Source organism: Aotus nancymaae, unplaced genomic scaffold (assembly GCF_030222135.1).
Source record: "Aotus nancymaae isolate 86718 unplaced genomic scaffold, 86718_ANA_hifiasm-v0.15.2.pri h1tg000036l, whole genome shotgun sequence".
Taxonomy (NCBI): domain Eukaryota; kingdom Metazoa; phylum Chordata; class Mammalia; order Primates; family Aotidae; genus Aotus; species Aotus nancymaae.
The window spans coordinates 88,496,430-88,521,744 of record NW_026988450.1 but is presented as its reverse complement, the minus strand read 5'-3'; the positions used below and the strand labels follow the sequence as shown (position 1 = coordinate 88,521,744).

General features: G+C 41.5%; 1 protein-coding gene across 31 annotated transcripts in view; it reads left to right on the top strand.

Moving 5' to 3' along the window:
- PTK2 (protein tyrosine kinase 2) overlaps positions 1 to 25,315 on the top strand; it is a 352,445-nt gene that overhangs the window by 308,109 nt on the left and 19,021 nt on the right. For all 31 annotated transcript variants that reach the window (XM_064384640.1, XM_064384638.1, XM_064384629.1 and 28 more), the window contains 2 exons: positions 1,235 to 1,366; positions 16,390 to 16,452. In XM_064384640.1, the coding sequence (XP_064240710.1) occupies positions 1,235 to 1,366; positions 16,390 to 16,452 (195 nt within the window). The remainder of the gene's footprint in view (positions 1 to 1,234; positions 1,367 to 16,389; positions 16,453 to 25,315) is intronic.

The following is a 25,315-nucleotide window of genomic DNA, read 5'->3' as shown; positions in this document are numbered from 1 at the left end:
GGGAACAGAGCAAGAGCCTGTCTCAAAAAAAAAAAAGGTAATAAAGCATGGCTTAAGGCACCTTTTATTTCTAAATCCTAAGATTTATTGATTTTAATGACTTTTTTTTTTTTTTTTTTGAGACAGAGTCTTACTCTGTTGCCCAGGCTGGAGTGCAGTGACATGATCTCGGCTCACTGCAACCTCCACCTGCCAAGTTCAAGCAATTCTCCTGCCTCAGCCTCCTGAGCAGCTGAAATGACAGTCAGGAGCCACCACGCCCAGCTAATTTTTGTGTTTTTAGATAGAGACAGGGTTTCACCATGTTGGCCAGGCTGATCTTGAACTCCTGACCTCAAGAGATCCACCCGCCTCAGCCTCCCAAAGTTCTGGGATTACAGGCATGAGCCACGACACCCAGCCCAATTTTAATGACTTAATTCAAAGATCAGGATACCCCATCTACTCAAATGGTTTCTGATTTCATGAACTTTTTATTAACTAAAAGAAATACCCAGGGAGAAATGCTAAAATCATTAGTCCATTTATTTATTTGAAAGACAGATCCCTAAGTTGAATATAATCAGCATACACATGAGGCCAGTAAAGAAAAACGAAGACAGAGCATTCAGTTCTTTGGACCATGTTAATTTTTACTAAATTTTCCTGATAAAACCAAGAACTACTCCTATATTTTAAAAATTTGAACTGGGTACAGTAACACATGTCCATAGATCCATCTACTCAGGAGTCTGAGGTAGGAGGCTAACTTGAGCCCAGGAGTTTGAGGCCAGCCTGGGCAACATAGCAAGACCCCCATCTCATTAAAAAGAAAAAAAATTACTTATTTGAACCAAAGAGTATCTATAGTTGTCTGCTGATTCATGTTCTTTTATTTAATATTTGATACTCTATAATATGTATCATATTTCAGCCTTCTATTACTTCTGGATTGTTTCTACTTTTTTTACTATAAGTAACAACGTATTCTTTGCACATATCTTGTGTTATTTCTTTAAAATAGACCCCTACAAGTGAATCTGTGAGCTAAAGGATTGTATACTTTTTAAAGATGCTTGACATACATTAAATTGCACCCTCCAGAAAAGTTACCCCCACAAGCACAGTGTGAGAGATCCTCTTTCCACCACACTTGCTGTTTTGCTTATCTTTTCTTGAAAGACACATAAAACAGTGTAGGAGCATAGGAGCAGACTTAGGAGACTGGACATGCTGTTTTCCACCCTTCTTCCAGGACTCTACAGCATTGGACCTGCGAGGGATTGGGCAAGTGTTGCCAACCCACCTGATGGAAGAGCGGCTAATCCGACAGCAACAGGAAATGGAAGAAGATCAGCGCTGGCTGGAAAAAGAGGAAAGATTTCTGGTAATTGTGTTTCAGAAAGGCTTCTTCAACTTTTTGAACCCTTTTAGAGTCTACTATATTGCAAATTATTGCAAAATGGTATCTTTCAAGGAAGGAGAGTTAGTTTTACAGCTACTCCTTAAAACTTGCAATAGGCCAGGCCACAGTGGCTTACACCTGTAAGCCCAGCACTTTGGGAGGTTGAGGCAGGCATATCACCTGAGGTCAGGAGTTCAAGACTAGCCTGGCCAACATGGTGAAACCCTGTCCCTACTAAAAACACAAAAAGTAGCTGGGGATGGTGATGTGTGCCTGTAATCCCAGCTGTTTGGAAGACTGAGGCAGGAGAATTGCTTGAACCCAGGAGGCAGAAGTTGAAGTGAGCTGAGATTGTGCCACTACACTCCAGCCTGGGCAACAAGAGCAAAATGCCATCTCAAAAAAAAAAAAATGCAATAATATAGCTGGATGTGGTGGCTCATGCCTGTAATCCCAGCGCTTTGGGAGGCCAAGGCAGGAGGATCACTGAGCCCAGGAGTTCAAGACCATCATGGGCAACATAGTAATACCCTGTCTCTACAAAAAAATTAAAATTAGCCAAGCATTGTGGCTCACACATGTAGTCCCAGATACTTGGGAGGCTAAGACAAGAGGATTGTTTGAGTCCAGGAGTTCTAGATTACGGTAAGCTGTGATTGTGCCACTGCACTATGACAGATCCAAAATCTTGCATCCAAAACCCTTAAGGGCCAGGTGTGTTTCAGAATTCAGTATTTTTAAAATACTAAAATGTTAGTGTAATAATGCTGAACATTATACATTATTTAAGACTCTAATAGCATCCCAGAGTTAAAATCAATAGGGTTTCTATAGCAAAATGGAAATAATCACATTAACAGTTAAATAAAGATTATAAAATGCCTCATCTGTTCAGGTTTTACTACTACATTAGTTTTTTTCAAACATGAAAAAGCATTGTTTACCCAAAAACGGCTCCTGTTTCAGTGTCAGCTTACATACAGAAACTATTGCTTCTTGCTGCTGCAGGCTGTGTAACACGACAGCTAAGATTTGCCTTCCTGGCATTTATGAGTGATGTGAACCGCCTCCCGGATGTGATACGCATGGGAAATATCTTTCTTCAGGCAACCTTATCGAAAACCCCTTCAGAAGTCCCTTAGGGACAGAGAGGAAGTGGTGGGACAGAGCAATCTTTGTATGTTACTTGACACAAAGGTCCTTTTAGACTCATGGCCCCTGCTGTCAGCACTTCTGTTCCCTCAGCCTCAGAACTAAGGACTGTGAGAAGCCATTCCCCACTCTCCTTGAACCCTGAACAGCTCTTTCAGTTTTCCTATAGTTGCCTCAATCGAAGTATGGCTGAAAGAAGGCAGGATTCATAATTTTGAGCCAGTAATTTTACCTGGTCTCTCATGCTTTGCATCATTAAACATTCACTCACACCAAGTTTGTGTTAAATTTAACTAATTTAGAATTTTGCAAGCATAGGGTAAAACTTTTCTTCTAAATTAGAGCAAATCTTGAGATTGTGAGACAAATGGCAAAAAAAAAAAAAAAAAGGTAATTTTTGGCCTGGCGCAGTCGATCATGCCTGCAGTTTGTCTCAGCACTTTGGGAGGCCAAGGTGGGCGGATCATTTGAGGCCCGGAGTTTGAGACCAGCCTAGCCAACATGGTGAAACCCTATCTCTACGTAAAAAAAAAAAAAAAAAAAAAATACAAAAATTAGGCCGGGTACAGTGGCTCATGCCTGTAATCCCAGCACTTCAGGAGGCGGAAGCCAGCTGATCTCTTGAGTTCAGAAGTTTGAGACCAGCCTGGTCAACATGACAAAATCTCGTCTCCACTAAAAATACAAAAATTAGCCAGGTGTGGTAGTGCATGCCTGTAATCCCAGCTATTAAGAAGGCTGAGGCAGAAGAATTACTTGAACCCGTGAAGCAGAGGTTGCAGTAAGCCAAGATGGCACACTGCACTCCAGCCTAGGCAACAGAGCAAAACTCTGTCTCCAAAAAAAAAAAAAACAAAAACAAAAATTAGTTGGGCACTCATCTTAAAAAAAAAAAAAAATTAGCTGGGCAGCTACTCAGGAGATTGAGACTTGAGAATTGCTTGAACCCAGGAAGCAGTGGTTGCACTGAGCTGAAATTGCACCACTGCACTCCAGCCTGGGTGACAGAGTAAGACTCTGTCTGGGGGAAAAAAAAATTGTTATTACTTACAGAGTAAGACTCTGTCTGGGGAAAAAAAAATTGTTATTATTTACTGCCACTAATCTGAGTGAATTAATTTGGATATTATATCTATTCTAAGAACATATCTACTATTCTCTAGCCATACATTTTAAATCTTTTTTTTTTTTGTCCAGATACCCTGTTTTACCAGATAGCATTGATTTGTATTTTGAAAAGTAGATGTTATGAATTCTCCAAATTAGAGTTCTTGTATTTCGGTCCTGCATATGACTGCATTTGGACAAAGGGTTTGCTACCAAATGTTGTGGAATGTCACTGCTGTGATGTTGCTCTGACAAAGTAGAACATCAGGTAGAGAGGAGGACCCTGTGTGTCACTGGGGGGACTTGGGGGAGGCAGCAGAGTATAGATAGCATTTGAGCCAAGGCTTAAAAGAGAAATTGGAATTTGGGTAATGTCATGGGATCAAAAGGCTGTATTCCTTCCAGACACAGTGACTGTAATCTCAGCTACTCGGAAGGTTGAGGCAGGGGGATCACTTGAGCCTAGAGGTTTGAGACTAGCCTGGGCAACATAGCAAGACCCTGTGGCAAAAATAAATAAATACATAAATAAGCAAGCAAGCAAATAAGTCCTAAAGGGAGGAGGATCAAGTACCCAGAATTCCTGCAGTATATTATCTAAAATGTCTAATCTCCAACAAAAAAATTACAAGACATACATACAAAGGAACAGAAATATGTATGAATGATAGACAAAATAAAAAAATACTGTTCTGACCGGACAGGTGGCTCACACCTGTAATCCCAGTACTTAAGGAGGCTGAGGCAGATGGATCATCGGAGGTCAGGAGTTCCAGACCAGCCTGGCCAACATGGTGAAACCCCATCTGTAGTAAAAATACAAAACTAGCATGCCTCTAATCCCGGCTACTTAGGAGGCTGAGGCAGGAGAATCGCTTGAACCGGGCAGGCAGAGATTATAGTAAGCCGAGATCATGCCACTGCACTCCAGCCTGGGCGACAAAGCGAGACTCCCTCTCAAAAGACTGTATTCTAAGAACTTCCTGTAGCTAGATGTGACCAAAGCAGAGCATGTTTGTGGGGAAATGGAAAATACTTCTCGCAGTGTATTTTTTTTTACTTAATAACCATGTAATTGGAGCATCTTCATTTGGTCCTAAACCTGGCTGTTGGGTAACCTCTGGGATAGCCTGCCTGGGGCTAAACTTGGAGGCCATGGTGGCATCTAGGCAATTTCCCACACAAGTACCTTTCTTTTTCTGAAACAGGATCTCCTGCTGTCACTCAGGATACACTGCAGTGGGATGATCATGGCTCACTGCAGCCTTGACCTCCTGGGCTCAATCTGTCTTCTCACCTTAGCCTCCCCAGTAGCTGGGACTATAGTCACACACCTCCACACCCAGCTAATTTTTGTATTTTTGGTAGAGATGGGGCTTCACCATGTTGACCAGGCTGGAATAAGTACCTTTCTTAATGCTCATAAGATGGTATTGTATTTTTTTCTTTTGCTTTTGCTAGACTGAGCACCCCATGCGTGCAGGAACCATGGACCATGTCTTTCCTATTCGCCATTCAGTTGGTAGTGCCTCACATATGGAAAGCTCTCAGTGTTGATTGAATGAATGTTTCTTTTTTTAACGAGTTTATTTTTTTCTTTTTGTAAATGACTGTTTAACTCATGCCTTTTCTAATGCTGCTGTGTCTGACTGACATGCTCAACCTCTTCCTCCCCAATTCGCTGGAATCTGTTTGAGGAACACCTTTTCATCTTTAAAGATTATTTTCGAGTCACCTCAAGGAGGATACATTCCGTACACCTGGGTTTCTCACCCTGGGCATTGTTTATGTTTGGGGCTGGGTAATTCTTTGTTGTAGAAAACTGTCCTGTGAATAGTAGGGGTTCTTACCAACATCCCTGGCCTCCACCCACAAGGTGCCAGAGAACCTTACTGAGTGCCAAGCATGAAGCTTGAGTGAACTTATTTTATTATGGTGTGTACTCTTGCATTCTCTCTCCCAATCTCTTGTACTCTTGCACATGCTCACTCTTACCCTCTTTCTCTAATAAAAGTTCCTTAAGGGCAGCAGCTATGACTTAGAACTGTCTTTGTCCTGCTTCATTTTTCTCCTAATGTTTCTCACTGTATGACAATGTCTTGCTTGTTTTCCTGTCTCCTCCACTAAAGTGTAAGCGTCACAAAGATGGGAACTGTATCTATTCAACACTCTCTCCCAGCTCCCATAGTACTCTTCATTCAACAGTAATAAGACTCAGCCAATATTTATTGAGCCAGTGAACGTACCACCATACAGTGTTAAACATCTAAGTGTTTGTTGAATGAAAAATAAAAACAAGTAATGCACAAAGCCAGGGGAAGTAGATATTATAATTATTTTATAAATGAATAAATTAAAATTTAATGTACATAAAAGTCACAGGGGACCTTTTAAAACTCAGTTCCCCGGGACTAGAGAACTGCAGTAGCTCTGGAAAGGCCAAGGACCTAGAGTGAAAACAAGCACCCCAGTTGATTTTGAGACATCTGGTACCAAAGTCACTCTCTGATCTTAGGCCTGGCAATGCTTTTCAAGATTTGAAGCAGATGGCATCTTAGAAAGATCACCTTAGGCCAAGTGCAGTGGCTCACGCCTGTAATCCCAGCTACTCAGGAGACTGCAGCAGGAGAATTGCTTGAACCCAAGAGGCAGAGGTTGCAGTGAGCTGAGATTGTGTCACTGCACTCCAGCCTGGGCAACAGAGTGAGACTCCGAAAAAAAAGAAAAGAAAGATCACCTTGACCTTGACTTGCTGACTGATGGCTCAGAGGGCAAGATAGGAAATGCAGAGATCTGTTAGGAAATTGAATGGTCATTCAAATACGTGACAGCAGGGTCTGAGCTAGAAGGGGCAAAGTAGCGGGGAGCAGAGAAGACAGACTTAAAACACAACATTTGGTGAATTGGTATAGGAGGTCAAGAGGAAGGGAGAATCCAGGACAGGAATCATAGCATTGGTGTCACCAAAAGTAACATTGTAATGCAACAAAATTCAGAATGAGGAGTTTATGTCAGGGAAACATGATCATGCCAGGTTTGGACGTTTCAGATATGCAAAGGGGAATACAGAGGAGGCAGCTGGATATAGGGCATAGAGCCCAGAGGAGGTGGTCTAGGCTGGAGATTCAGATTTTTAGACATCTACATGGAAAGCTTAGCACACTGAAAATAACACCTGTTGCAGGTGTGGCATGAGGACCACCCTGAGCATTTATCAGTTGGAAAGTGGTGTGTGTTGGATGTAGAAGCTCTCGTGACACTGTTGAGTGGTGATGGTGGCAGGTAGGTCTCTGGATATGCACACACATGCTTTACGGTCCTTCATTAGGTGAAGAGACTCTAACACTGTTAATTATATCTCATTGTGGTCCTTTTTATGCTGCGTATATGTAAAGAGTACTGTTGGGTTTCCATGGTGTCTGCTATTTAAAAGCTTGTTTCTGTGTCTTGCCCTCTGGCATGAGCTAGGCCCAAAGCTTTTGGTCTGTGTCCTTGCAGCTACCAGGCCAGGCTGAGGCACTACTTTTAGGTTAATCAGTTCATTGTTGAAGCTGTGTGTCAGAAGTCCAATCAGTCCTCTTGGGCCAAGGAGCTTTCCAGTACAGGGCTTCTCAAACTGCATGGAAGGGCCATGCGGTTTTTAAACCGTTGGAGACCAATATTCTTATAAAACTTAAAAATAATTAACTAGAAAAAGACATAAAAATATAAGCCAAACTTTTTTGACAGTCCAAAAATTATGATTTCAAATTGCTGTAAAAAGGTCTAAAGATGCTTATTTTCTGTTTTCATCTTCATAAACTGGTTCATTCCCAGGCCTACTGCTCTGCTCCTGCCATTTAATTCAGTAAGGTCAGCTCTGCACCCTGTTAGATGAGTTCTGTTCTCATTTGAAAAATGAACTTGCTTTCTCAGTAGTATTACCCAAATTTTAGATCAAAACAGATGTCTTGAATCCCTTGTGTTTTCAGAGATCACATCATTTCTTAACGGTTACTATTGCTAGTCGTTTCTATTACTTTTTGAGTACTATAGTGGGTAAGGAGTCTCTCCTCTGGATCTCTTCATAATCTGAACAGCACTGCACAGAATGTATTTTATGGCGGCAGCCCAGATACTCTTGCCCAAGGTCTCATGGTCCCACAGCAGATACTCTGTACTATACGAAGATCCCCATTTTTTTTTTTTTTTAATTTAGACAAAGTCTTACTCTATGGCACTGGCTGGAGTACAGTGTCACAATCCTAGTTGACTGCTTCCTCAACCTCCTGGGCTCAAGCCATTCTCCTGCTTCAGCCTCCCTCCAGAGTAGCTGCGACTACAGGCATATGCCACCAAGCCTGGCTCATTTTGTTATTTTTTTATAGAGATAGGGTCTCACTGTGTTGTCCAGGCTGGTCTCAAGCTCCTGGACTCAAGCCATTCTCCCACCTCAACTTCACAAAATGTTGGGATTACAGGCGTCAGCCACCACACCTGGCCTCATTCTCCCTTCTCTTGTTCCCAGGTCAGATACTGTCCTTTCTGACAGTTCTTTGCCTGTAAATACACCCTATGAAAGCTGTCTTACAAAGCAAGTGCCAGAGAGTGCTGGCAGCCTTAGTTAGAACCTCAGCTGGTTGAAAGGGCTTTCTTTCCTATTGAGCATTGCTTAAAAATAGAGTAACTTTGCAACTTGCTTTTTATTACTGTGTGCACAATAATTTCCTAATGTGGTACTATGCTAAAAACAGAATTTTAATTTTAAGTGAGAATGCCCTATCTATATAAAGCCTACTTTGTGTTTTGAGAAAGAAATAAGTGAGCATTATTCCCTCACACAGCAGATCCAGTCAGTCTGAATGAAAATTAAATGCTGAGATGGGGAACTAGCGAGAAGTGGCGAGAGGCTGTCTTGTCTGAAGCCAGACTGCTGTCCTACTTCTGCGGTGCAGCAAGGTCACAGCTCTCTTTGTTTTACCCCTCATACCAGATTCCAGATTTGAAAGCAATACAGTATAGTGAAAGGAGAAAAGACTTAGCTATAAGCTTTAAATTTGAAGTTTTCTAGAGCCATATCAACATGAGGCTGAACTGTTTATTGATGTGTCCCCACAACCTAGAACAAGGTCTTCACTGGCTGTGAGGTAACCAAAACTCTCATCTGCTCCTGGTGAGAATGTCCCTTTTACCTGCAACCCAACAGTTCCTCTTCTGGTAATACTTAGAATTACGAGCATGTGCCCATACATAAAAGAATGTTCATAACAACATTTATTTGTGGTATCCAGGAACTGGAAATAACCTACCTACTTGCCCGTTAATATCAAAGTGGATAAATATTCATTCAATGAAATACTATACAACAATAAAAAAAGGACAGATTCCCACCACATATAATCAGAGGAATGGATCTTACTGACATAATGTTCATAAAAGATGTCAGACACAGAAGAGTTCATATTCTACAGTCCTTTTATATGAAATTCAGAAACAGGCAGGAGCAGTCCATGGGGCTAGAAGTGAGAGCAGTGGTCCCTTTGGGGAGTCTGGGGCAGGTATCAGCTGGGCAGGGTATGCTGGGTTGCCTGCTGAGGTGTCTTGATCTGAGTGGTATACTGTGTGGGTGTGCACATAAATAAAAATATGTTGAGCTTTACACTTAGGATTTGTGCACTTTATTGTACATTAGTTATAATTATATTTTTTAAAAAAGAAACCGCATACCAGTGGGGAAAATAGTCAAAGTGCCCCAAACATTCTTTATTTCTGTGATCCATTTATATAAGATTTTAAATAAAAGTTGCATAATTTTATCTTTGGTGGTGATGGTGGTGGTGGTGGTGGTTGAGACTGGGCCTCACTGTCACCCAGGCTTGCATACAGTGACACAATCATAGCTCACAGCAACCATCTACCAACCTCAGCCTCCTGAGTAGCTGGGACTATGGCAGGCCACTACACCTGGCTAATTTTTATTTTTATTTATTTATTTTTTTTAGTAGAGACAAGGTTCCACTGTGCTGCTTTTGCGGTCTCAAATTCTTGGGATCAAGCATTCCTCCCACCTTGATCTCCCATAGTACTAGATTACAAATATGAACCACTGTACCAAGCCAGTTTTATCTTTGATACTCTGTCTTTAGATCTAGAATATTCCATAAGGGGGCAACAAGAGGATTTTACTTCATTCAGTAGCAGCAACAAGAGGAGAATCTATTCTTCTTTTTTTTCCTTCTTTTTTTTTTTAAGACAGGGTCTTACTCTGTCAGCCAGGCTGAAGTGCAGTGGCGCAATCTCGGCTCACTGCAACCTCCGCCTCCTGGGTTCAAGTGATTCTCCTGCCTCAGCCTCTCTAATAGCTGGGACTACAGGCATGTACCACCACGTCCAGCTAACTTTTGTATTTTTAGTAGAGATTTCACCATGTTGGCCAGACTGGTCTGAAACTCCTGACCTCAGGTGATTCCCCCCACTTCAGCCTCCCAAAGTGCTGGGATTACAGGCATGAGCCACTGTGCCCAGCCGAGAATCTGTTCTTTCTGATTGGCTGTCTTTGGCTGCATTGCTCTTCAATTCCCAGTTGGCACTCATCTTTCCTTCAGGAGGTCTGTGTATACTGCATGAAAAAAGAAAAGCTCAAGCATTTATTTCATTCACAGTACACAAGTAGATTTTATATGGCTAAGCCTTTCTCATTTTAAAATTAAAATCCTGTCTTTAGGAAAATACCACGTTAAAGAATTATGCATTAAAAAGTCATATGAAATTTATATGAAAATTAAAATAGGTTAATTCATGTAAATTCATGAAACACGGTACCTTACTCTATAGTCAAAAATATAAATGAGTTACATTTTTTGTTTAAGTAAAACAGTAAATATTTCCTGCCCGTAGAAGGTACTTATTATCTGTTGACTGATTGAAGCCCACCTCCACTGTTTAAGAGCTGTGTTGTCGCAAGCAATTAAATCTTTCTAAACTTCAGGTTCCTTATCTATAACATATCTCTTGTGCCTTGGATATTAATTGAAGCATTCTTGCAGCAGATATTTACTACACATCTATGTGCACAATGCTGCCAAGCACTTCTTTAATTCTGATAATGACTGACTGAGGTAGGTATTATTCTACTATTTTACAGGTGAGGAACTAGGCCCAGAGAGGTTTTGCCTTGTCCAAAGGTGCATGGACCATTAATTCACTAGAAAAGTGCACAGGGCATTAATTTCCTCCACCTGTTTGTCCGGTGTTCTACCAGATAACAGAGATGCAGCAGTGAAGCAGACAGCTTCATACGTCTTCATGGAACTTAGCATCTCGTGATAAGAAATAGAAATGTTCAACTATTTGGGGAAAGGAAGGAGAAGCAAATCACAACAATATATTATACAGTATTTTCTACACTTGATCTTAGCCAAAAGACCGAGAAGCGATACAGTATTTTCTTTATGAATTGATTGAGAGTTTGTTTTGTTTTGTTTTGAGACGGAGTTTCGCTCCTGTTGCCCAGGCTGGAATGCAGTGGCATGATGTCGGCTCACTGCAACCTCCACCTCCTGGGTTCAAGCAATTCTCCTGCCTCAGCCTCCCAAGTAGCTGGGATTATAGGCATGCACCACCACGCCTGGCTAATTTTTTGTACTTTTAGTAGAGATGGAGTTTCTCCATGTTGGGCAGGGTGGTCTCAAACTCCCGAGCTCAGGTGATCCGCCCGCCTTGGCCTCCCAAAGTGCAGGGATTACAGGCGTGAGCCACCGCGACCGGCCAGTTTAGAGTTTTAAAATGATAATACAGTAATACAGATACAGTCAGTATCACATATTACTGACATAGATGAAAATCAGGACAGCCTTGAGCAATTTGGAAACTTTTAGCAAGATTTTTCAAGTGTTCCAACCCTTTGACCTAGTAATTCCTTTCTTAGAAATCTGCTCCAGGCCAGGCATAGTTGTGGAGACAGTAAGGTCATTTGAGCACGGGAGTTTAAGACCAGCCTGGATAACAGTGAGAGCCCCGTCTCTAAAAGAAAAAAAAAAGAAATCTGTCCCAGGGAAATAATCAGGGACTTAGTCCAAGATTTGTATATAAAGGTATTCATCTACAACCTATTTATAAAGGATTTTGAAAATGACCCAAATGTCCAACAGTAAAAGAACTATTTATTTTAACTTTTTTATGGCACCAACCTAGTACTTTGCAAATATTAACTTGTTTGATTCTCCTAACAATCCTATGTATTGGTTACAGTTACTGTTCCATTTTAGAGATGAAGCAATTGAGGCCCAGGTCACACAGCTTGTAAGGTCTGGAGCCTGATTTGAACCCAGCCCACCTGGTGCCACAGCCCACACCCTTCTCTACCATTGTCTATTTTATGATGATATTCATATAGTGGAATATTGTGCAGCCTTAAGCATTGTTTTATCAGTTTCCTCTGTATAAATATTACATGAAGGCTGCAGAATCATATGATGTGGTTCCATGTTTGTAAATATACATTTATACCACAGTATTAACTAATGATAATTACTTTTACATTTTAATTATGCCATAATATTAACTAATGATAATTACTTCCAAAGGGTAAGGTTAAGTGATTTGTAGTTTTTTCATCTATTTTTTGTAGTATCTTAATTTTTCTACAGTAAGTGCATGTTTCTTTTCTTAGATTATTGACTACCGAGGATATATACAATATTTTAAAATAACCAAAATCATATAACTATTAAATGACCATGTCATAAGTTGGGCCTGCTGGGTCTTTTGTTTTCTTAGACTGTAGCTCTAACTGGTCATGGTGGCATGCACCTGTAGTTCCAGCTACTCCAGAAACTGAGGTGGAAGATTGCTTGAGGCCAGGATTCGAGGCTGTAATGCACTATGATTGTGCCTGTAAAAAGCCACTGCAGTCTGACCTGAGCAGCAGATCAAGACCCTGTCTCTTAAAAATAATAAAAGACTGTTGTCCTTCCTGCTTCAGTAGAGTCAAACCTGATCGCCTCCACCCACCCTCTGTTTAGAGCCCTTCAACAGGACACCTAAGTAGACCTAGCTCCCAGCTGGTCCCTCGAGTGAATAGGCAGAGGGGGAAAGGATAGTTTCAGGCTTTTTAAGAGTTGCAAGAAAGTACAAAGAAGTCCCACATTCCCTTCACCTGGAGTCCCCAGTTGTTAACATTTGACCTCATTTGCTTTGCATATTTGTACATACCATTTTTTTTTAACTATTTGGAAGTAAATACCACATATCCTGCTTTTTACTTTTAAATAGTTCATTGTGAATTTCCTAAAAGTAAGGATGTTCTCTTACATAACCACAGCCGAGTTATCAGTGTCAGGAAATTAACAATAATATGATACTGTTTGCTAATCAACAGACTTTGTTTTACCAGTTGTTCACAGAATGTCGTTTCTAGAAAAAAGTCCTGGATCTTGAGTTGTATTTAGTTATCACATCTCTTGAGTTTCCTTTAAGCTTGAACAGTTCCTTGGTCTTCCCAAAATCTTTCCTGACCTTGATATTTATGTTAAGTAATGTTCTGTGAATTGTCAATCTGAAGTTCTCTCAAGTACATTTTATCAAAGTTCATTGTGTTTTGGAATATTTTTCTTAAGTATATCTGGGATGTTTAGGACCCACAAAGCTTCCTTTTCATTCAGGCAGTGGTAGAACCCCAGCATTCGATGGAATAGGATCTGTGAGTTCTACTCCATGGAATAGGACCACCCCAGTGAGTTCCCCTTCAGTTGTCAGTTGGAATCAATGGTTGAAGTCTTACGTGTGTTTGCCTGGTTTCTGTTCTGTCTATTCATATCTATCTTACCTGTCAGAGAAGATTCTATCCTAGAAGTCAGGGACTACCTCCCTCTGAATTTTCTCTTGAGCTGTATTTCACACCCAGCCACAACTGTCCACATGTAATGGGGTAGTCCTCTCTGGTAAAAAACACAGCATACTTTCTGTCCCAGTCGCCAATTCCATGCCTCTGGGTTTGAATTCCCCTGTGTGGGCACTAGTTATATATATATTACATCTGCAGAATTCATTTTTTAAATTATCGTTCCTTGGTATTATAGTGTATATAAACACAGTACAGTGTTTTAAGTTATGCTCTTCAGAGTTCAGAAATATTTATTCTGAACTTTTCTGGTTTATTGATTGACAGAATTCTAACATAGCGGAGTCTCAGTCATTCACTCAGGCTGGAGTGCAGTGGCACAATAATAGCTCACTACAGCCTCAAACTCCTGGGCTCAAGCCATTCTCCCACCTCAGCTTCTCCAGTAGCTGGGACTCAGGCACACACCATCATGCCCAGCTAATTTTAAAAATTTTTTTCTTTGTAGATACGAGTTCTCACTATGTTGCCCAGACTGGTCTTGATATCCTGGCCTCAAGGGGTCCTCCCACCTCAGCCTCCCTAATAGCTAAAATTACAGGCACACGCCACCAAACCCAGCACTGCATTTGAGGATTTAGGTCATTTTCCACCTATATTTAGCTATTGTTTTTAATTTTTTTAATTTTTTTTTTTTTTTGAGACAATTTCGCTCTGTCACCCAGGCTGGAGTGCAGTGGCACAATCTCAGCTCACTGCAACCTCTGCCTCCCGAGTAGCTGGGACTACAGACGCATGCCACTACACCCAGCAAGCTTTTTGTATTTTTAATAGAGACAGTGTTTCACTGTGTTAGCGAGGATGGTCTTGATCTCCTGACCACATGATCCACCCACCTCAGCCTCCTAGAGTGCTGGGATTACAAGCATGATCCACCGCACCCGGCCTTAAATGGATATTTTTACATTAAAGGGAACTTTTTGTTTAAGGTAGTAGCTTGAAAATTAATTCAGTCAACACCGATGTGTTGAGTGTGCTCCAGCCAGTAACTAAGGTTATGGGGCTGATATACATGAGCTATTTTGTAATTCTGTTGAATGAACAGATAACAAGAAAGTTGTGACTTTTGCCCTCTTTGCTTACTCCCTGCTATCAGAGCTATCTGTTTTCTTTCAGGATGCCTCTGATTATTAGAATGTTCTTCCATAAGTGATCCAAAATCTGCCCTAAATTTAGGGATAACACACAAGTTTCACCTTTTCCCACATGGAAACCCTGAGGACTGTTAACAACAATCAGCTATATCCCCCTTTTAGTGATTAGCCATCAGGAGGTCCTTCACCCACTTCCTGGTAGGACCTGTTCTCAGACCTCAGCATTCACTACCTCCAGGCACTGTGCCTGGGAGGGAAGGAAAGAGGGAAGGGAGGAAGTAGGCACAGGACCGTGCAGGGCCCCTGTCCTGGAAAGTTCACCTCGGTGCCATCAGAGGATCACTCTTACCTTAATTGTGGCTGTGTCCTTTACCAACTTCCCACCACACCTTGGCACCCACAACTGACCCCAGGCTTTGATTAGAGACAGTTAAGACAGAAGGCAAAAAGACTAATAGGAAGTGGTATAATGAAGAGGGTTTGGGCTACAGCACTGGAATTGGAAAAGAAGGTAGAGGTGAGGCCGGGCGCGGTGGCTCAAGCCTGTAATCCCAGCACTTTGGGAGGCCGAGGCGGGTGGATCACGAGGTCAAGAGATCGAGACCATCCTGGTCAACATGGTGAAACCCCGTCTCTACTAATACAAAAAATTAGCTGGGCACGGTGGCGCGTGCCTGTAATCCCAGCTACTCAGGAGGCTGAGGCAGGAGAATTGCCTGAACCCAGGAGGCGGAGATTGCGGTGAGCCGAGATCGCGCCATTGCGCTCCAGCCTGGGTATCAAGAGTGAAACTCCGTCTCAAAAAAAAAAAGAAGAAGGTAGAGGTGAAGCTCATTTCTCCATCCCCTGCCCAGCAATTGATTGCAGATGTTGTTCTCAGGGGCAGGCTCAGATGTGGGAAATAGGAGAGGCAAAGACAAATCAGACATCAAGATACTCCATCTCTAATGAGGTAACTAATTACTGCGTGGTATGTGCCAACATAGAGATATCTGTAAGGCACAGGCTAAGAAGTAACCAGCTCTGCTTGAAGAGGGAAACATGCTATGAAGAAAGGGTGTGTGGCTGAGCCTTGAAGAGTGAAAGAAGTTTTGCAGGCAGAAGTACGTGGCCAGTGTTCCTGGGCCAAGGGGAGGCAGGAGCCACTGTGGCTGACGGCTCCACAGAACCCATACTGCGGGAGCACGGGGTTGTTTTCATGAGGAAAAGCCTTGCTGCCCTGCTCCTTCACCATAAAGACATCTATCCTACTTTGTTTTTTCTGATATTTGGTGAAATTTCTGTGCCATTATTTACATAAAATCTAGATTTCTCTGTTTGGTTTCTATATTCTAGATGCAGTGTGGGAAAACAATCTCGTAATTGAATTCATTTGCTGCTTTGGCAAGACAGCCAAATCCATATAAGCTGTATTTTGTCAGGAAGCAGAAAGTAATGCCTTGTATTTTTATCCTGGGATTGAGGGTCTCTCAGTGAAGAAGAAAGCCTGCTGTGCTACTTGGAATGGAAGTGGACTGCAGGTTCTCCAGCATGGGGTGGGACAGGGTACAGGTGCCAGTCCATAAGGTGTGTGTGTGTGGAGAGGAATGGGGTTCTTCCCAAGGCAGCCAGCCTTCGTTCATCATCACTGGACTTTTTTTGAAACTGGGAAACTTTCAATTCTTCTTATTCAGAGGACAGCCGTGTTAAAAAGGAAGGAATTTAATATAGAATCTGTCAATAATATTCAAATCAAAAATGAAATTGTTTTGATTTTGTTTTAATTTCTTCAGAAACCTGATGTGAGACTCTCTCGAGGCAGCATTGACAGGGAGGAGGGAAGTCTTCAGGGTCCGGTAAGCCTGACTTTTCACCAGGATTTGATTTCCAGTTCACCTATGCGTGAACCATCAATGTTTGTCATAAGATATCCAAGTTTACTAATATTTGTAACAGGGAACAGAATATTCTATAAATAAAGTTAACATTTTAACTAAGATTATGAAAATCTATGATGGTATAGCCTAGAATTTTTATTCAGATACAAAAGCATATGGTAATGATACAGAATTAATAGTAATGTTCTAAACTATTACTGATAAAGGCCTTTTTTTAACTTTTATTTTAGTTTTGGGGTACATGTACAGATTTGTCATATAGGTAAATTGCATGTTGCAGGGGTTTGGTATACAGATCATTTGGCACCCAGGTAATAAGCATAGTCCCTGATAGGTAGTGTTTGATCCTCACCCTCCTCCCACCCTCTACCTTCAAGTAGGCTCCGGAGTCTGTTGTTCCTTTTGTTGTGTCCATGTGTACTCAGTGTTTAGCTCCCACTTATAAGTGAGAACATGCGGTGTTGGTTTTCTGTTCCTGCATTAGTTCAGTTAATGATAATCACTTCTAGCTCCATCCATGTTGCTCACAGGAAATGATCTCATTCGTTTTGTGGCTACATAGTATTCCATAGTATATTCATACTGCATTTTCTTTATCCAGTCTACCATTGATGGGTATTTAGATTGACTCCATGACCTTGTTATTGTGAACAGTGCTGTGATGAACATAGTATGCATGTGTCTTTATGGTAGAAAGATTTATATTCCTTTGGGTGTGTACCCATTTGGGATTGCTGGGCCAAATGCTACTTCTGTTTTAAGTTCTGAGACATGGCCAGACTGCTTCCACAGTGACTAAAGTAATTTGTATTCCCACCAGCAGGGTCTAAGTGTTCCCTTTTCTCCACAACCTTGCATCTGTTACTTTTTTGACTTTTTAATAATAGATATTCTGAGTGGTATGAGATGGTATTTTATTGTGCTTTTGATTTGCTTTTGTCTAATGATTAGTGATGTTGAGCATTTTTTCATATGCTTTTTGGCCATGTGTGTATCTTCTTTTGAAAACTGTTCATGTCCTTTGTCTACTTTTTAATGAGGTTGGTTTTGTTTGTTAATTTAAGTTCCTTATAGATGTTGGATATTAGACCTTTGTCAGATGCATAGCTTGCAAATACTTTCTCCCATTCTGTGGGTTGTCTGTTTATTCTGTTGATAGTTCCTTTTGCTGTAAAGAAAAACTTGTTTAATTAGACTATTTAGTTTACTTAGGTCCCATTTGTAATTTTTTGTTTGTGGCAGTTGCTTTTGGTGTCTTCATCATGAAATCTTTGGAAGGGCCTATGTCTAGAATGGTATTTCCTAGGTTTTCTTCAAGGATTTTTATAGTTTAAGGTTTTACATTTAAGTCTTTAATCCATCTTGAGTTGATTTTGGTATACAGTGAGGAAGGGATCCAGTTTTATTCTTCTGCATATGGCTAGCCAGTTGTCCCAGCACCATTTATTGAATAGGGACTCTTCCCCATTGCTTGTTTTTGTGAACATTGTCAAAGATCAGATGATTTTAGGTGTGCAGCTTTATCTAATTCTGTAAAGCATGTCTGTCATTGGTAGTTTGATAGGCACAACATTGAATCTGTAAATCACTTTGGGCGGGATGACCGTTACAACAGTATCAATTCTTCCTATCCATTAGCATGGAATGTTTTTCCATTTGTTTGTGTCATCTCTGATTTCTTTCAGTAGTGTTTTGTAATTATTGTTGTAGAGATCTTTCACCTCCCTGGTTAGCTGTATTCCTGGGTATTTTTTGTGTGTGGCTGTTTTAAAGAGGATTGCATTCTTGATTTGGCATTCGGCTTGGATGTTGCTGGTGTAGAGAAATGCTTCTGAATTTTGTACATTGATTTTGTGTCCTGAAACTTTGCTAAAGTTACTTATCACTGGGGTCCCCATCCCCTGGGCCATAGACCAGTACTGGTCCATGACCTGTTAGGAACCGGGCCACACAGCAGGACATGAGTGGCAGGCTAGCCAGCATTAATGTCTGAGCTCTTCCTCCTGTCAGATCAGCAGCACCATTAGGTTCTCATAGGCCTGTGAACTGCACATGTGAGGGTCTAGATTGCACATTCCTTATGAGACTCTGATGCCTGATGATCTGAGATGGAACAGTTTCATCCCAAAACCATCCGCCACCTCATCCCTCCAGTCCGTGGAAAAATTGATCTTTCACGAAACCTGTCCCTGGTGCCAAAATGATTGGAGACCACTGGTTTATCAGATGTAGGAGCTTTTGGGCCAAAACTGCGGAGGTTTCTGTGTATAAAATCATATTGTCTGCGAACACAGGAGTTTGACTTCTTCTCTTCCTGTTTGGATGCCTTTTATTTCTTTCTCTTGCCTAGGACTTCCAGTACTAATGTTGAATAGACATAGTGAGAGTGGGCATCCTGGTCTTGTTTTAGTTCTTCAGGGGAATGCTTCCAGCCTTTGCCCATTTGTTCAGTATGATGTTGGCCATGGGTTTGTCATAGATGGCTTTTACTATTTTGAGGTATGTTCCTTCATTACCTAGTTTTTTGAGTTTTTTTTAACATGAAGTGAGGTTGAATTTTATTGGAAGTTTTTTTTTGCATCTGTTGAGATGATCCTGTGGTTTTTGTTTTTAGTTCTGTTTATGTGGTGAATCACATTTATTGATTTACATATGTTGAACCAACCTTTCATCCCAGGGATAAAGCCTACTTGTTTGTGGTGGATTACCTTTTTGTTTTGATGCTGCTGGATTTCTTTTGCCAGTATTTTGTTGAGGAATTTTATATCTCTGTTCATCAGAGATGTTGGCCTAAAGTTTTCTTTTTTGTTGTATTTCTGACAGGTTTGAGACTCAGAATGATTCATAGAGTAAGTTAGAGAAGAGGATTTCCTCCTCAGTTTTTTGGAATAGTTTTAGTAAGAGTGCTGTCAGCTCATCACCGTCTGGTCCTGGGCTTTTGGTGGTCAGTAGGCTATTTATTACTGATTCAATTTCAGAGCTCATTTTTGGTCTGTTCAGGGATTCAGTTTCTTCCTGGCTCAGTCTTGGGAGTGTGTCTGTGTCCAGGAATTTATCCATATCTTCTAGATTTTCTAGTTTATGTACCTAGAGATATTAATAACATTCTCTGATAGTTATTTGTGTTTTTCTGTAGGGTTGGTGGTAATGTCCCCTTTGTCATTTCCGATTGTATTTATTTGGATCTTTTCTCTTTTTTTAATTAGTCTAGCTAGTAGACTAATTTTAAAAAAATTTCTTTTCAAGTAACCAGTTTCTGGTTTCATTTGTATTTGGATGGTTTTTCATGTCTCAATTTCATTTAGTTCAGCTCTGATTTTGAATATTTCTTGTTTTCTATTAGCTTTGGGGTTGGTTGGCTCTTGTTTTTCTAGTTCTTCAGGGTGTGATGTTAGGTTATTAATTTGAGTATTTGAGATTTCTTTTCTTTTCTTTTCTTTTCTCTTTTCTTTCTTTTCTTATGGAGTTTTGCTCTGTCACCCAAGCTGGAGTGCAGTGGTATGATCTCAGCTCACTGCAACCTCTGCCTCCCGGGTTCAAGTGATTCTCCTGTTTCAGCCTTCCAAGTAGCCAGGATTACAGGTCCCCGCCTAATTTTTGTATTTTTAGTAGAGACAGGGTTTCACCATGTTAGCCAGGCTGGTCTTGGAACTCATAACCTCCATTGATCCACCCACCTTGGCCTCCCAAAGTGCTGAGATTACAGGCATGAGCCACCATGCCCAGCCAAATTTAAGATCTTCTTAATCTTACTAATTTGAGCAAACCAACCCCAAATTTCCACTGGTAGATGTCTGTTTAAGTTAAATGCAGATTTCCTTAAACACTTGCTGTGCCTGTCAGGTAGCAGACTTATGGAGTTAAAGTTTTACCCTGATAAGGGTGAAACTACTGAGTTGACTTCTAGTCACACGTGTAGTAAGGTAACTGTCAACACTTAGCTTAAAATCTTGCAAACATTTTTTCTCTATAAAATATCACCCAGTCAGGTGCAGTAGCCAACGTTCTTTAGTTCATGAGCAAGAAAGTTGCATTATCAGCCATTTAACATTTCCATACATTGAGCTCCTTCCTTATGTTGAAGAGACTAATGCATAACAAGCAGTTAGTCTGAAATTGTTAAGGAGGAGTGAGAATTGGTGTGAAATAAGTCCTATTCAAGATACTAGCTATTTAGAAGATTGCTAATTGGAAATTTGTTGGATGAGGAAAATTCTTTGTGTTTCAGTGTGTGGCCCATAGAAGGTACACAGAAAAAATGTGAATTTGTTAATTAATCAAACCTGGATAGAAGGATTATGCAGAAATGCTTTATTAATAATAACTTGTGGCCAGGCCTGGTGGCTGACGCCTGTAATCCCAGCACTTTGGGAGGCTGAGGTGGGTGGCTCACGTGAGGGTCGGGAGTTCGAGACCAGCCTGGCCAACATGGTGAAACCCTGTCTCAACTAAAAGTACAAAAAAAATTAGCTGGGCGTGGTAGCACATACCTGTAATCCCAGCTACTTGGGAGGCTCAGGCAGGATAATTACTTGACCAGGGAGGCGGAGGTTGCAGTGAGCCAAGATCACGCCACTAGACTCCAACCTGGGCAAAAAGAGCCAAACTCTATCTTAAAAAAGAAGAACTTGTAAGACAGTCAGGTGACACATAATGGGCCCACCTAAGATCTCAGTTTGCTTTGTGCCTGGTGGAGGCAATAGTAATAGTAAGTAGTGCTAGCTGAGGACCTGCTTAGTACTGCAGGGTGCTGTGTCACATCACTCCTGACACATTGGGTGCTGTCGTCATTTACATTTCACAAGTGAGTAGAACAAGACTCAAAAAAAACTTGCCTAAGTGCCCCATTTATGCACATATAGCCAGCCTGGCTCAACAGACTTCACTCACTCCCTTCATGGGGACTGTTAACACACTATAACCATTTCTAATTTTTTTCTCATTTGTGCTTTCCTCAAGATAATCATTTGGTTTTGGCCCCATTTCTTGAAACACTCCAGGTTTTAACACTTTAGAAAATGTGCCACAGCTTCAGGGAGAACCTTTTGACTAGAAAGCAATGTAGATGGTAAATGGGTGTGAACTAGTTAATAAATATTAATAACTGGCTACTGGAAAATTGATCCTATTAGTGAACCTAAAAAGCAAAAACCTATTTAGACTTTAATATACAGGTTGACAGCATGTTCATTTTGTGATGACAACCTAGTTGTCTCGTTAGGTGTTATTAGCTTCAGTTTACAAATGGAAAAAACACATCTCCTCACAGCTCTGTGACTTTTCCAAAGTGAACAGCTGGTTCCTCACAGAACTATGCACGAGGCCTAGCTCCACATACTCATCCTGTCAGACTTCTGAAGCAGGGTCTCTCATTTTCTGTAGCTGAGTTCCCGAGCAGGTTGTACATGATCACACATTGGCTGGATTACTCTGGGATGTTCTGAGAATAGGATTTTCTGGTTCATCAAACTTTGTTACCGGAGTATCAACCAGAAAGTTCTTTGTATTTAAACCTTTTAAAATGAGCATGGGGGCTGGGCGTGGTGGCTCATGCCTGTAATCCCAGCACTTTGGGAGGCCAAGGCAGGTGGATCACTTGAGGTCAGGTGTGCGAGATCAGCCTGACCACATAGTGAAACCCTGCCTCTACTAAAAATACAAAAATTAGTCAGGTGTGGTGACATGTACCTATAATCCCAGCTACTCAGGAGGCGGAGACAGGAGAATCACTTGAACCTAGGAGGTGGAGGTTGCAGTGAGCTGAGATCGCACCACTGCACTCCAGCCTGAGTGACAGAGCCAGACTCCATCTGAAAAAAAAAGAGAGAAAGGAGAGAACATGGGGAGCACTCGGCTTGCCATGAGCTCACTGGCCAGGGACAGGCACCACAGAAATTTTTTAAATTTTTAAATTAAAAAAAAGTGATGGGCACGGTGGCTCACACCTGTAATCCCAGCGCTTTGGGAGGCCAGGCCAGGATGGGTGGATCATGAGATCAGGAGATTGAGACCATCCTGGCTTACATGGTAAAGTCTTGTCTCTCCTAAAAATACAAAAATGAGCTGTGCGTGGTGGCATGCGCATGTAATCCCAGCTACTCAAGAGGTGGAAGCAGGAGAATCATTTGAACCTGGGAGGCAGAGGTTGTAGTGAGCCGAGATCACGCCACTGCACTGCAGCCTGGGCGACAGAGTGAGACTCTGTCTCAAAAAAAAAAAAAAAAAAAGGCATGGATTTTATTGCCTGAAGCAGTGAGTATGGCATTGAGTATGGCACAGCCAGTAGACACTGTTGTTAAAGTATTGGCCCGTTTTCACCATTCCTTGCCCTCACGCCTCTCTAGCTGTCTGATCACCTCGCTGTTCCTCACCCAATGGGTTTGCCCTACTGGGACTCTTCCCTCTCCAAGCTGCTTTTCTCCCAAGTTGCTAGAAGGCTTCCCTTTCAGAGATCACTTTCTTAGAAGGCCAGACCTTCGTACTTAAAACTGCAGCTTTGGTCTGGGTTAGTATCTCATGTCTGTAATCCCAGCACTTGGGGAGGCCAAGGTGGGCGAATCACTTAAGCTCAAGAGTTTGAGATCAGCTTGGGTAACATGACGAAACCTCGTCTCTAGAAAAAATATAAAAACCAGCCGGATGTGGTGGTGTGCACCTGTGGTCCCAGCTCCCAACTACTCAGGAGGCTGAGGCAGGAGGATCACTTGAGCCAGGGAAATCAAGGCTGCAGTGAACTGAGATCACACCACAGCACTGTAGCCTAGGTGACAAGAGTAATACCCTGTCTCAAGAAAATAAAAATAAGGGCCTGGTGTGGTGGCTCACTCCTGTAATACCAGCACTTTGGGAGGCCCAGTTGGGTGGATCACTTAAGGCCAGGAGTTTGAGGCCAGCGTGACCAACGTGGTGAAACACCATTTCTACCAGAAATACAAAAAATTAGCCAGGCATGGTGGTGGGCTCTTGTAATCCCAGCTACTTTGGAGGCTGAGACAGGAGAATCACTTGAACCTGGGAGGCAGAGATTGCAGTAAGCCGAGATTGTGCCGCTGCAGTCCAGCCTGGGCAACAGAGTGAGTTTCCATCACTGAATCAGTCAGTCAGTCAAAACCAAAAAATCTGTAACTCCTCTCCTTCTATCCCAGCCATCTCCTTTCTTTGTGGGACACAGCTTCTCCAAACAGAACACAGAATATACTAATAGATTTTCATTGTTTATTATCTGTCTCCCTCCACTGCATTGTTAGCTATTAGCTCCCCAGGCAGGATCTTTGTTTTATACTTAGAACAGTGCCTGGAACAAAGCAGATATTCAATAACTGTTCATTGAACAAATGAATGATATGAAAATGATACATAAAGTAGAAAGTGCTACACAAAAGTAAGTTGATACGGTATCATTCTTCAGACCTTCAAGCTCTGAGAGTTTTGCACACCTTTAAAATCAGAGATGTTAAATGACATTGAAAACAACTTGATTGTGTGAGGGAGGAACAATTTTAATTGTGTTTTCTATTTTTATACCCCTCGTATTTTAAAGAAGTAGTTCTCTTCTCAGTAGAAAGTAAAGCATCTTAAATTATATCTATTAGCCAGTTCATTATTTTTTTTATGACCTGTGGTTTTCTTTTTAATTATCTTTTTTTTTTTTGAGACGGAGTTTCGCTCTTGTTACCCAGGCTGGAGTGCAATGGTGCGATCTCGGCTCACTGCAACCTCCGCCTCCTGGGTTCAGGCAATTCTCCTGCCTCAGCCTCCGGAGTAGCTGGGATTGCAGGCATGCGCCACTATGCCCAGCTAATTTTTTGTATTTTTAGTAGAGACGGGGTTTCACCATGTTGACCAGGATGGTCTCGATCTCTTGACCTTGTGATCCACCTGCCTCGGCCTCCCAAAGTGTTGGGATTACAGGCTTGAGCCACCGCACCCGGCCCTCTTTTTAATTATCTTAAGTCTTATGATCACACATAATTTTTTAAGTTGTGTATATCTCCTGTACTTTAATCCTTTTAAGTTGGCAAAAGCACCATTCCCAAACACAAATACACAGCAGTTCTACAGTTTTATTTCTGAATGGCTGTTTAAAGACAATTGTAAATTATAACTTAGTTTGAGTTAGATTGTAAAGAATTCAAGAGTGAAGTTTAATTGGCTGCTATTTTAAAAGAATGTGACCTTATAGATCATCTATAAAATTATCCGGTTCATTATTTTAAAGTAAGCAAGAAAAGTTTTTCTTTTCAGAAGTAGAATGTAGTTCCAAAAAGATTTTTTTCCATGTAGTTAGCCTCAGAAAGACTATTTTAAGTGCAATTTCAGGTAAGACAACTTGAAGGAGAACTGGTGTTAAGGAAAACTTTATCCTGTCCCTGGGACAGAAGTTCTGGGCTGTGGTTTGACTTCTCTGGCTTGGCCTGAACTGGTAGAGATACAGCAACAGGTCCTAACACACATAGTGCTTTCGGGATGATGACAGTGTAGGCCCATGGGAATCTATACACCCAGTGCTATCAGGCCCCTTTCCATCACTGTTGTGGTTGTATCTCTTTGTGATAAGCATAGTTGGGAGTTCGGGCAGAAAGAATACAGACACTGGGAAGTCCTGGGATTTGAAACCCTTTAGTTAGAGGCAAACTGGAAACATCCATATAAGAACATTTCAAATTTTTTTCATTTGTATAAATTTAAGGGTCATAAGTGCAGGGTTTTTTTTTTTTTTTTTGAGACGGAGTTTTCGCTCTTGTTACCCAGGCTGGAGTGCAATGGCGCGATCTCGGCTCACCGCAACCTCCGCCTCCTGGGTTCAGGCAATTCTCCTGCC